This window comes from Rhinoraja longicauda, chromosome 14 (assembly GCF_053455715.1).
Source record: "Rhinoraja longicauda isolate Sanriku21f chromosome 14, sRhiLon1.1, whole genome shotgun sequence".
NCBI lineage: Eukaryota > Metazoa > Chordata > Chondrichthyes > Rajiformes > Arhynchobatidae > Rhinoraja > Rhinoraja longicauda.
Genome location: NC_135966.1, coordinates 49,699,560 through 49,712,422, shown reverse-complemented (window position 1 = coordinate 49,712,422; position 12,863 = coordinate 49,699,560). Strand labels below are relative to the sequence as shown.

The 12,863-nt window shown below is 45.9% G+C and overlaps 1 protein-coding gene across 1 annotated transcript in view; it reads right to left on the bottom strand.

Moving 5' to 3' along the window:
* Positions 1 to 12,461, bottom strand: part of LOC144599959 (cell division cycle protein 20 homolog) — a 37,820-nt gene extending 25,359 nt beyond the window's left edge. Inside the window, exons 1-5 of the mRNA XM_078411239.1 lie at positions 12,365 to 12,461; positions 10,484 to 10,585; positions 6,932 to 7,022; positions 5,072 to 5,257; positions 147 to 288 (exon numbers count right to left, since the gene is read on the bottom strand). Coding sequence (XP_078267365.1) covers positions 147 to 288; positions 5,072 to 5,257; positions 6,932 to 7,022; positions 10,484 to 10,559 — 495 coding nt within the window. The 5' untranslated portion in view covers positions 10,560 to 10,585; positions 12,365 to 12,461. The remainder of the gene's footprint in view (positions 1 to 146; positions 289 to 5,071; positions 5,258 to 6,931; positions 7,023 to 10,483; positions 10,586 to 12,364) is intronic.
* Positions 12,462 to 12,863: the final 402 nt, after the last annotated feature.

Genomic DNA, 12,863 nt, shown 5'->3' with positions numbered 1-12,863 from the left:
AATGGCCTCCTCCTGCAACTATGTTCTATGTTTCTAAAATGCATAATTGGCCTTTGAATGTTCACACTGGTGAATCAAATCAGATCATGTTTGTTCGGGCTGCTTGTTTACTTGGAGATGTCAGACCACCTCTGGTGCCCTCTTACCCTTGTGCTATTCTCCTCTCGGCTTGTTCTTGAAGGCATCATCTTGAGAATGCTGGACAGGGAGTCATCGAAGCCCCAAAGGTAGATATTGCCATCATCAGCAGCAAGGACCAGCATATCCAGCTCTTCCACAAACACCGACCTACAACCCAAAAAACCATGCCGGGATGTTAGCGTTCAAAATACACCTACTGGCCATGGGTTAGAATATCTCACCGCCCTCTTTGTTGGGCTGCATTTTGTCTGTATGCCATTCAATGAATGATCTGTGGAATTCTCTGCCGCAGAAGGCAGTGGAGGCCAATTCACTGGATGTTTTCAGGAAAGAGTTAGATTTAGCTCTTAGGGCTAATGGAATCAAGGGATATCGGGAGAAAGTAGGAATGGGGTATTGATTTTGGATGATCAGCAATTATCATATTGAATGGCAGCGCTGGCTCGAAGGGCTGAATGGCCTACTCCTGCACCTAGTTTCTAAGTTTCTATGTAATCTTATCCAGAAAACAGACCATTTGGAAGCATGAACAGAACGTGCTGAATAGATGAAAGGTAACCACTTGAATTTTTAGGAGTGTGGGAAGAAACTGTAGATGTTGGTTTAAACCGAAGATTTGAAGAAGGGTCTCGACCCGAAATGTCATCTGTCCCTTTCCTGCAGAGATGCTGTCTGACCCGTGGAGTTACCCCAGCTTTTTGTGTCTATCTTCACTTGAATGGTTATCTACCTCTTGCTGCACAGATGCTGCCTGACCTGGTGAGTATTTTCAGCCTTCCCCTGCTTTGATTGCATGTTTCTGGTATCGGCAGGCTTTTATTTTTAGAATTGGAAAGCAGCTCTATTCACTCCAGCTTTGATTAATGATCGGGTTCCCTAAATTACTCTCACCTGTTCTTTACATTGGAACTGTTGAGCTAAGCAGCTCCTTAGTTTTGAAATCCCCACCCAAATTTCTCTAACTTTCCCCCCTTCTCTGAATGCATCTCAGAGTCCACCTCCATCGCCCAGCTTCTGCTTACATGTTTTTATGATACAAGTCCTCTGAGGAAGTGCCATTAATAGTAAGTGTAACTCCTAACGTTCGCCCATTCTAACTATGCTCCCAAACGTGCTCTGGTATTGGTGACACGATGCAAAGTTCTTCACAAGTTCACAAGTTATAGGAGTAGAATTAGGCCATTCGGCCCATCGAGTCTACTCCGCCATTCAATCATGGCTGATCTTTGCCTCCTAATCCCATTTTCCTGCCTTCTCCCCATAACCCTTGACACCCGCACTAATCAAGAATTTGTCCAACTCTGCTGGATAGAGCTCTTGAGGATAGCGGAGTCAGAGGGTATGGGGAGAAGGCAGGAACGGGGTACTATCATATCATATCATATCATATATATACAGCCGGAAACAGGCCTTTTCGGCCCACCAAGTCCGTGCCGCCCAGCGATCCCCGTACATTAACACTATCCTACACCCACTAGGGACAATTTTTACATTTACCCAGCCAATTAACCTACATACCTGTACGTCTTTGGAGTGTGGGAGGAAACCGAAGATCTCGGAGAAAACCCACGCAGGTCACGGGGAGAACGTACAAACTCCTTACAGTGCAGCACCCGTAGTCAGGATCGAACCTGAGTCTCCGGCGCTGCATTCGCTGTAAAGCAGCAACTCTACCGCTGCGCTACCGTGCTACTGATTGAGAACGATCAGCCATGATCACATTGAATGGCGGTGCTGGCTCGAAGGGTCGAATGGCCTACTCCTGCACCTATTGTCTATTGTCTATTGCCTTAAAAATATCCACTGACAGCCTCCTCAGCCCTCTATGGCAATGAGGTCCACAGATTAACCATGCTCTGACTAAAGTTCCTCCTCGCCTCCTTTCTAAAAGAGCATCCTTTAATTCTGAGGCTATGACCTCTGGCCCTAGACTCTCCCACCAGTGGAAACATCTATCTATGCCTTTCATTACTCTGCAAGTTTCAATGAGGTCCCCCCTCAACCTTCTAAACTCCAGCGAGCAGAGGTCCAGTGCTCTCCAGCGCTCATCATCTGCTCATTCCTGGAATCATTCTTGTAAACCTCAGCTACGTCGCGGCACTTTACACTCGGGAATCTGCCCACTGTCGTTGAGCCAAATCTGACCTGCCTCAGCATTAGTGAGCACAGTCAATTGAACCAAGAGTAAGGACTGTTCAATTATCATACAAACCGGGACAAGAACGATCAAATTCTAACTTGCTGTAGCTTTACAGGCAAGAGTGGAGAAGATTGCAGGTGAAATAGTACACTTTTTGTCTCTGAAATAAAACTTTACTCATTTTTTAAGCATCTTTCTTACTAACCGTAAGAATGTCGTTGAATATCTGAGATATTTGCAAATATTCAATTCGTCTGAACATCTTGACAGCCTTATGCCTTCAAGAAAGCTTGACTGATTAAGTGTGTAGAGAGGAACGACAGATTCTGGTTTAAACCGAAATGGACACAAAAAGCTGGAGAAACTCAGCGGGCCAGACAGCATCTCTGGGGAAAAGGTATAGGTGACCCTTCTTCAGACTGGTTTAAAGTAGTTCTGTGACCAGGACATCCCAATGATGACTGAACACTCTCGAGTCAGAGTTATCATAATCATAATCATACATTATTAGCCAAGTATGTTTTGCAACATACGAAGAATTTCATTTGCCATACAGTCATAAGAACAAAAAGCAACAGAACACAACATACATTTTAACATGAACATCCACCACAGTGACTCCTTCCACATTCCTTACTGTGATGGAAGGCGAAAAAAATGTCAACCTCTTTCCTTCTTTGTTCTCCCGCAGTCGGGGGCCTCGAGCCTTCTGTTGATGGGATGATCTTGACTCCCGTAGCTGGCGGTTGGACCCTCCTCGTCGGGGTGATCAAGCTCCCGTATCGGGGGGGAATCTCAGATCCCCCATGCCAAGCGATCGGACCCGGGTCGGGGCTGGTCGAAACCTTCTGCGTCATTTAGAGCTCCTGACATTGGTCTCTACCCGAGACTGCGAGCTCCTTGGTGTTGAAGTCCGATCCCAGGCAAGGGGTCGCTCACTCCGATGGTAAGTCCACGTTCCGGCAGTGGGACTCAAAGTCAGTCTCGAGCAAGGCCGCCAGCTCCACGATGTTAGGCCGCAGAGCGACCAGAGATACCATCCGGAAAACAGTCGCATCTCCGGCAAGGTAAGAGATTGAAAAAAAAAATTCCCCTGACCCCCCCCCGCCCACCCCCCACATAAAACAAACCAGAGAACATTATTCAACACAGAATTAGGCTCTTCAGGCTAAATTGTCCATGCTGATCCAGTGTCTCATGGTAATTGTTTAATTGATAAATTGTCTTGTAACGTACTGAAGACCTGAGAGTACTGCATCGATATAAATAATTTCTTAGCTCATCCATCTTAACTTTTCAGAATGACTCAAAGGATTTACCATTCACTGTTTCATTTAGTCATCTATTTTGCATTCAAATCCCTTTGACTAACCTGTTCTCTGAACTTTGGCTTAAGGATCAGCGTCCACAACAATTTCCCTTCACAAAGTCTCAATATAACATTTATTTCTTCCTTCAAATAACTTGTATTTAGCTTCCGCAAAGAGCAATGAGATAATCAATTATATAATGTGCTTCAATGTTGGTTGTCTGATATTGGTGGGGATACAAAGGAAAATTCCAATGCATTCGAGAATGGTACCACCGTTTTTATCTGCAAGATCAAAGAGGGATTAGAAACTGCAGACACTGGTTTACGAAACAAAGGAAACAAAGTGCTGGAGTAACTCAGAAGGGCAGGCAGCATCTCTGGAGAACATGGATGGTTGATGTTTCGGGTTGGGACCCTTCTTCAGTAATTGTGGGGATGGGGACGGAACGGGGAGAGCGGAGGGGACGGAGAAAGCATGGCAGGTAACAGGTGGACACAGGTGAGGGGGGGGAGCGGGTTGATAGGCAGATGGTTGGACAATGGCCGGAGATGAAAAGACGGAAGGTGTGAGACAAAAAGACGAAAGAGTTGAAAATTGAGAAGCCCGAGGAAGGAATATAGGTGCCGAGGGAAGGGAAGGGAAGTGATAGGTGCGGGTTTAGGTGGGGAACAAGCGAGGCCGGGGAAGAAAAGTGAGTGTAGGAGAGGTAGGGGAGGGAGAGCGGGGGTTCTTCGAGGTTATTTAAATATGCAGAATTCAATGTTCATACCATTGGGTTGTAATCTACCCACATGGAATATGAGGTGCTGTTCCTCCGGTTTGCATGTGACCTCACTGTGGCAATGGAGGAGGCCCAGGACAGAAAGGTTCGTATGGGAATTGGTAAGGGAGTTAAAATGGTTAGCAACCGGGAGATCCAGCATGCCTTGGATGACCTAGTGTTCAGTGAAATGGTCGGCGAGTCTATGCTTGGTCTCACAGATGTACAGGAGACCACATCGGGAACACTGGGCACAAGAGGTGAGGTAGATCAAAGGAGGACATATTGTGACTCGTCCAGCAGTCAGGTGGAGCATCGGAAACACAAAGGGGAGCACTCAGGTCATTCAAATGGGGGGGGGGGGAACAAAGGAGGACCTGGCGTAGGATATTTTGTAGTCTGAAGAAGGGTCTCGATCCAAACCGTCACCCATTCCTTCTCTCCAGAGACGCAGCCTCCCCTGCTGAGTTACTCCAGCAGTTTGTGTCTATCTTCGGTTTAAACCAGCACCTGCATTTCCTTCCTATATACTTTGCAACGTTGTCAGTGCCCTTTATGTGGCGACTATTTGCATACCTTGGGTACGCAAGCAAAGAATTTCACTGTGACTTGCCACATGTGACAATAAAAGTATTAATTAATTAATTGATTGATTCATTCATCCTGAGGAGACTGTTGCTGACCAAAGAGCCCAGGGAGAGCACAGAGCTCCTTTACCTGGTAAAGCTGCATGGGACATTGGGTTCACGTGGTCTCTTGGCTCCAGGTGATTCCTCTGCCCTGCTCGGACGCCCGCCAGCTGGACTACGAAAGGACAGGGCTCTGCGGCGTCTGGCCACTTGGGCGCTGCGGTGTTTCCCCTTTCCAACGGACTGTGCTTCAAACGTATTGAACAATTCACGACTGACGAGGGGGAAGCCAAATGTAAACACGTAGCAGCCAGTTAGTAACATTTCAAAGATTGAATGCTGAGCAATAATTTGTAATGGGTCATTAATAGAGCATTAATGAATGGCTAACCATTAAGAATCTCAGAGAACATGGGCCACAGTGTTGAGAAATTGCTCTACACAGGTTTAATTTCAAACATAGGGGTCAGAGTGATGGTGTGTTGGGTTAGATTGGCCAGTGAGAACTGAAACACTTAATTAACCGCAGTGCAGTGACCATGGCTGGAAGTGGAGCAGTCTAGGGGTGGGTTGCAGGAAATGGTGGGTAAAATATCCAACCCATCCTCCACCATTCCACGCATCACATTGTGCAGTAATGGTGGATTTGGGTACTATTGCAGCCAATGAATCTCCAGGTCAATTCATTTACAACAAATGGAGAAACGAAGAGAGGAATGGGGCAGCATGGTGGCATAGTGGTACAGCCACTGCATGGTGGCATAGTGGTAGAGACACTGCATGGTGGCATAGTGGTACAGCCACTGCATGGTGGCATAGTGGTAGAGACACTGCATGGTGGCATAGTGGTACAGCCACTGCATGATGGCATAGTGGTAGCGCCACTGCATGGTGGCGTAGTGGTACAGCCACTGCATGGTGGCATAGTGGTACAGCCACTGCATGGTGGCATAGTGGTAGAGTCACTGCATGGTGGCATAGTGGTAGAGTCACTGCATGGTGGCATAGTGGTAGCGCCACTGCATGGTGGCGTAGTGGTAGAGTCACTGCATGGTGGCATAGTGGTACAGCCACTGCATGGTGGCATAGTGGTACAGCCACTGCATGGTGGTGTAGTGGTGGAGCCACTGCATGGTGGCATAGTGGTACAGCCACTGCATGGTGGCATAGTGGTACAGCCACTGCATGGTGGTGTAGTGGTACAGCCACTGCATGGTGGCATAGTGGTAGCACCACTGCATGGTGGCGTAGTGGTACAGCCACTGCATGGTGGCATAGTGGTAGAGCCACTGCATGGTGATGTAGTGGTAGAGTCACTGCATGGTGGCGTAGTGGTAGCGCCACTGCATGGTGGCGTAGTGGTAGCGCCACTGCATGGTGGCGTAGTGGTAGCGCCACTGCATGGTGGCATAGTGGTAGAGCCATTGCTTTACAGCGCCAAAGACACGAGTTCAATCCTGACTATGGGTGCTTGTCTGTACGGAGTTTGTACTTTCTCCCCATGACGTGCGTGGGTTTGCGCTGGGATCTTCAGTTTCCTCCCACACTCCAAGGTATGTACAGGTTTGTAGGTTAATTGGTTTGGTGGAAATGTCAAAAAACTGTCCCTCGTGTGTGTGTGTGTAGGGTAGGGTAGTGTTAATGTGCGGGGATCGCTGGTCGGTGTGCTGTCGGTGGGCCGAATGACCTGTTTCCACTCTGTCTCTAAACTAAAATAGAAATACCCCAGTGGAAGAATTCACCTGTTGCTTTTGTACATATGACACCAATTTATTATTACTTTTTGGAAAGAAATCCAATCAATTGGAACGATGACACATTGTTCTTCTGATGGTCCCATACGCAGAGTGAACAATGGAATGAACCCAATTGGACAAAGTGCTTGAAGGGGTATGCCTCCATCAGAAGGGGCAATCAGCACAACACATTGACTCAGAGTGAATCTGACCTGTACAGAAAGTAAGATGACTGTTGTCTTTCCCATTTTATAAGCGTCCCATCACTGTGTCCACTGAAAAGGAGTATTGGTTCCTTCTGGGCTGGAGAAGAACAGATGCAATATTTACCACAGTTGCATCAATTAAAATTCACATAACAATGGGTAAACATCACTTACATAATGATAATAATATTATGTCTCAGCACAGCACAGCAAAACACAAAACTCAATTTAAACAGAGCAAGCTCCCACACTTCAGATGAAGCAAACTCGACCAGATACTTTAACTCTGTTTCTCTCCCCACAGATGTGGCCCGACCTGCTGAGTATTTTCAGCATTTTCTGTTTTTACAGAATATTGGTTTATGGTAATTTTATCAATTTTCACGATGGTTGTTGACAGGACAGTGGAAGAACATTGTACGGTCGTTCACGTGAAGATAAAGTGGGGGTCATCGTTCAACACCTCATCCAACATGAAGCACCCAGAGCAATCCAGCATGATCTCAGTAACGTAGTGTAAGAAAATAACTGCAGATGCTGGTACAAATCGAAGGTCTGAAGAAAGGTCTCGACCCGAAACGTCACTCATTCCTTCTCTCCTGAGATGCTGCCTAACCTGCTGAGTCACTCCAGCATTTTGTCAGTAATGTAGTAAGTCGTGCAGTCATTAGCAGTAGCAGTCTGCTAAAATGTGCCGATTTTCTCACAAGATAGCAGGGTCCACTGTTTCTGAAATATACTCATTGTCTGTAAAATGCTTTGATTCTGTGGTCATGGAAGACAATACAAGAGTAGTTCACTTTCCCGTTAATTGCCCAATTTGTAATGCAGTTTGCAGCAGAATAACTATCAATTCTCTCCTCTTCAAAGCCTTTTGCAACGGGATCCTTCATTTTCTCATCAGCAGACCTCAGTCAGTGTGGCTTGGAAACAACATCTCCACCTAAGAGGCGCATCTCAGGGACTTGTGGTAAACCCCCTGCTCTACTCTCTTTACATCCATTGCCATCGACACTCCATTGCCATCTACAGATTCGCCAACGACACTGCTGTTGTTGGCTGAATCATGGGTGGGAATGAGTCAGTGTCCAGGAGAGAGATAGAACACCTGATTAAATGGTGCCACAAAAACCACCTCCCGCTCAGCTCAACAAAAGCAAGGAACGATTGTTGGAGTTTAGAAAGGAGAGGTGAGGAGATCACATGCCAGTTTTCCTCAGTGGGTTGGATGTGGAGAGATTTAGCAGCTTCAGATCCCTCGACACTTAACATCTCAGGAGGACCTGACCTGAGTCCACCACACAGATGTCACCATGAAGAAGGCATACCATTGCCTCTACTTGTTTAGATTTTTTTAGATTTAGATTTAGAGATACAGCGCGGAAACAGGCCCTTCGGCCCACCGAGTCCGCGCCGCCCAGCGATCCCCACACATTAACACTATTGTGAGAGAGGGGTAAAAAAGGGATAATTGATTTAGACTAAGGACCCTGAGATATAGCTGACCCGACCGTGCTCGGCTAGAAAAAAACAAAAAACCGCAAGAACAAATGGTGACAGTCCAAGGACAAGTGTTAGAAGATAATCAGAGAACTAGGAGGAAGGGCAAAATAATCAGAGAACTAGGGGAGAGGAAGGGCATGAACTATTCTGTACTGCTCTTGCCTAATGAGATAAATGAATATTACAAAAACGCCCAGCATGACAAGATGTCTCATTTAAATGCGCATGCGATGTATGATGTGGGAGGCAACAGGGGCGGTGTTGGTAGATTGTGCACCTCAGTGCTCCGATTGGAAGGAGCCCGAAGGGGAGGAATTAATGGTGTGACAATTGTAAATTGAAGTGAATAAAAAGAAGGGATTTTCCCGACCTCGGTGTGTCTCGAGAGGGGAGGCACCCAACTGTGCAGACTTGCAAATAAACTATACTTGTTTCTCTAGATTGTCTCGAGCATCGTGATTGTGAGCACTCACTTTTGCATCTCACACTATCCTACACACACTGGCGACAATTTTTTTTCTTTTTTAAACATTTACCCAGTCAATTAACCTACATACCTGTACGTCTTTGGAGTGTGGGAGGAAACCGAAGATCTCGGAGAAAAGCCACGCAGGTCACCGGGAGAATGTACAAACTCCGTACAGACAGCACCCGTAGTCAGGATCGAACCTGAGTCTCCGGCGCTGCATTCGCTGTAAGGCAGCAACTCTACCGCTATGTTCAATGTATTACCTTGCTCAAAGTAAATTGGACAGGGACGCTGACATGCCAGGTCTCAGGTTAGAGTTTGCGAATAGATGCACTTATTGGTCTTTCTTTTCCTTGGCAGGGGCAAGCTGCAGATTGTGGCTCACATAATCCAGGCTGATATCTCCAGGGTCACTAATGGATTGTTACAATGTCAACGAAGGTCGAAGAGCATGAATCTAATCGCCACCTGAAATGAATAACTCCGAAGGCTGCTATGAGTTAAACACCTCATATTTCGCTTGGGCAACTTACAACCCAGAGGTATGAATATTGACTTCGCTAACTTCAAGTAACCCTTGCTTTCCCTCTCCCTTTGTCCCTCCCCCACCCTCGTTCTCTGACGAGTTTCACTGTCCTCCTGATTAATTTTACTGATTGCATGCATCGTTGTCACTTTCCCCTCACCTAACAATGAACCATTCCAAATTTTCCTTGATCACCATCAGCTTTGATCTGTCGTTTTCACACCTCACCCTTTCATATCTCTAGTCTCCCTCTCCCCTGTCTCTCAGTCTGAAGAAGGGTCTTGACCCGAAACGTCACCCATTCCTTCTATCCAGAGATGCTGCCTGACCCGCTGAGTTACTCCAGCATTTTGTGTCTATCTTGAGTTAAACATTGATGGGTTTGGTCTCATATCCTTGCTTGAACGACATTCATAAACCAGATGAATTTTCACAATAATGCCGTTCATTATTTGGATTATCATTAGTTAGTATAAACTCATAATTATTTCAATTTCCTCAGCTGCAGGTGAGAACATAGTTGGCACAGAGGCCCAGTGGTAGAGTTGCTGCCTTACAGCACCAGAGACGCGTTTGATCCTGACTATCAGTGCTGTCGGTGAGGACTTTGTACCTTCTCCTTGTGGTCGTGTGGGTTTTCTCCGGGTTCTCCAGTTTCCTCCCACATTCTAAAGATGTGCAGGTTTGTAGGTTAATTGGCATCTGTAAAAATTGTTCCAAGTTTGCAGGATGGAGCTAGTATGAGTGGGCGTTAGCTGGTTGGTGTGGTCTCGGTGGGCTGAATGGCCTGTTTCCACACTGTATTTCTAAACTAAACTAAAAAAGTAAACATAGATTATAGAACTGTGCAACACAAGAGCAGGCTCTTTGGCCCATGATGTCTGTGCTGAACATGATGCCAAATTACACTGCACTCTTCTGCTACAAGTGCTCCATCTCTGCATATTCATGTGCCTATCTAAAAGCATATGATGCACAAGCTGCTTCCTCCAGAGCCTGGGTCCAACTCTAGCTGTTGTTGAGCAGGTAAGTGGTGTATCCACACTCCAGTGGTACTCACTGTAACTCAGGCACTCCACTGGCTTCTGGCTTCGCAGCATCGTGACCGAGCCCATCTTATTGTACTTCCACACCATCAGGCCCCTGCGTTGCCTGCTGAAACCTGCCGCAGGAAACAAACAAACAAGGATTAATGAGACACTTGAAGACATAAGTAACTGCAAATGCTGGAACCTTGCAGTAAGAAACAAGGTCCGAAGAAAGGGTTTGACCCAAAATGTCATCTATCCGTTCGCTCCGCAGATGCTGCCTGACCCGCTGAGTTCCTCCAGCACTTTGCATTTTGCTTAATGAGCCACATCTCAATGAACAAATCCTATCAGCCTTCTCATTATCAGGGGTTGACACTGCCAGGGTACATTGGTCGTGGCATCGATGGGATATAGGCTGTCTGCCAGTAACAGCTGAATAAATGATTTTCATAGGGGTTTCTCTGTTAGTGCCTGTAGGCTGTTGAACCATCAGGGAATCCACAACTGGACGGGCCTTTAGTTATGGCTGCCATCTCCCACAGATACCGGGATGGAGCCTGGTGGGTTTTTCTGTTTGCAGTTGTGGTGTGGAGAGCAAGTGGGGCACCACATGGTGACCCTGGCACAGACCAGAGGGTGAAGCCTGATGCCTTTGCAAACTTCGAGGGTCAGACATGCTTGGACAGTGCATGGACCAAGCACAACGGCAGGGAGGAGGTGGAGCTTCAATTCATCTATTAATTAATCAACTCTGCTCATGGAGAAAACTTGTTTTCTTCGCAGAAATCTATTGACGAAATGGCTTGGATTACTGATAAAACTTTCATCTCTTTGCCCAGAGTATCTGCATTCACTGATACACTTATGAAATAATCCAAGTTAACACTCCCAGCCCAGTAAGCAAGCTATCCAGTTGCGGGAGTAAATCAGCGGGACAGGCAGTATCTCTGGAGAGAAGGAATGGGTGACGTTTCACCATCATCACCCATTCCTTCTCTCCAGAGATGTTGCCTGTCCCGCTGAGTTACTCCAGCATCTTGTGTCTAGCTTTGGTTTAAACCAGCATCTGCAGTTCCTTCCTATACACTTGCACGCTTTGCCTTCTGTCAAACTAAGTTCACCACCCATCTCTTGGTTAGTTTTATAAGGTACAATTGAATTATTCTGAAGAAAACTGATGGTGCAGCAGGAAGTCTGGAAGTATCATCAAGCTTACCATCTCCACATTCAGATAATCTCCAGGTTCAGGAACAGTTTATTTCCAGTTGTTATCAGGCAACTGAACCATCCCACCACCAAGTGGAAAGTAGTCCTGAACAACTATCTACCTCATTGGAAACCCTCGGGCTATCTTTAATCAAACTTTACTGTCATTTATCTTGCACTAAACGTTATTTTCTGCCAGGTATGTATGTTAATTGACTGGGTAAATGTAAACGTTAACCAGGTATGTAGGTTAATTGACTGGGTAAATGTAAAAATTGTCCCTAGTGTGTGTAGGATAGTGTTAATGTGCGATGATTGCTGGGCGGCGCGGACCTGGTGGGCCGAAGGGCCTGTTTCCACGCTGTATCTCTAAATCTAAAAAATCTAAATCTAAATCTATTCCCTTATCATGTATCTGTACACTGTGAATGGCTCAATTGTATCATGTATTGTCTTTCCGCTGACCGGATAGCACGCAACAAAAGCCTTTCACTGTACCTCGGTACACGTGACAATAAACTACACTAAACCTGCCACCCAGGCCATTCCATTAGGAGAGGGTGCTGCACCAATGCAGGAGAGGTTTGGGCCCAACGGTTCAACTTGGTCTAGTACTAAATAAATGTGCCTTGATAGAAGATGTTCAGAGAAGGTGAAAGTGCTGATTGATTTGGCAATGTAAGTGGAGACATTGTTAATGTGACCTCTTGCCTATGACGTGGTTGGATTCTGGTGCGCAGACCAGTTGGTGCAGTGGTTGTCCATCCTCATGGCTTTGGAAAGTTTCGATGGACTCTGAAACCTTGGAAAGGAAAGTGAGACAATAATCAGTTCAATGGCTATTCAAAGTAATCTATCTGGGTTAATGGTGACTAAATTCAAGAGGTTAGAGGCATCTTTGATGAATGTAATTAATGAAGTGAACTTGCAAAGTATCAACAAAGTTTGCAGCACAGTTGGCCATGGAAAGTAATCAGTGGATCGTTAAGGTCGACAATGGAATAAGTATAGTGTAAAACATTGCAAAGGACTAGAATAACCAATGAGAGAACAGACCAATAGCACAGATAGAGTGGTTAGATTGGATAGCACAAATGGAATTTCCAAAACTTTCTCCGATTATTTTAACTGTTGACTGAAAAAAAATACCATGTAACATTATGAGAGGGACAAATAGAATAGATGATCAAAATCTTTTTTTCC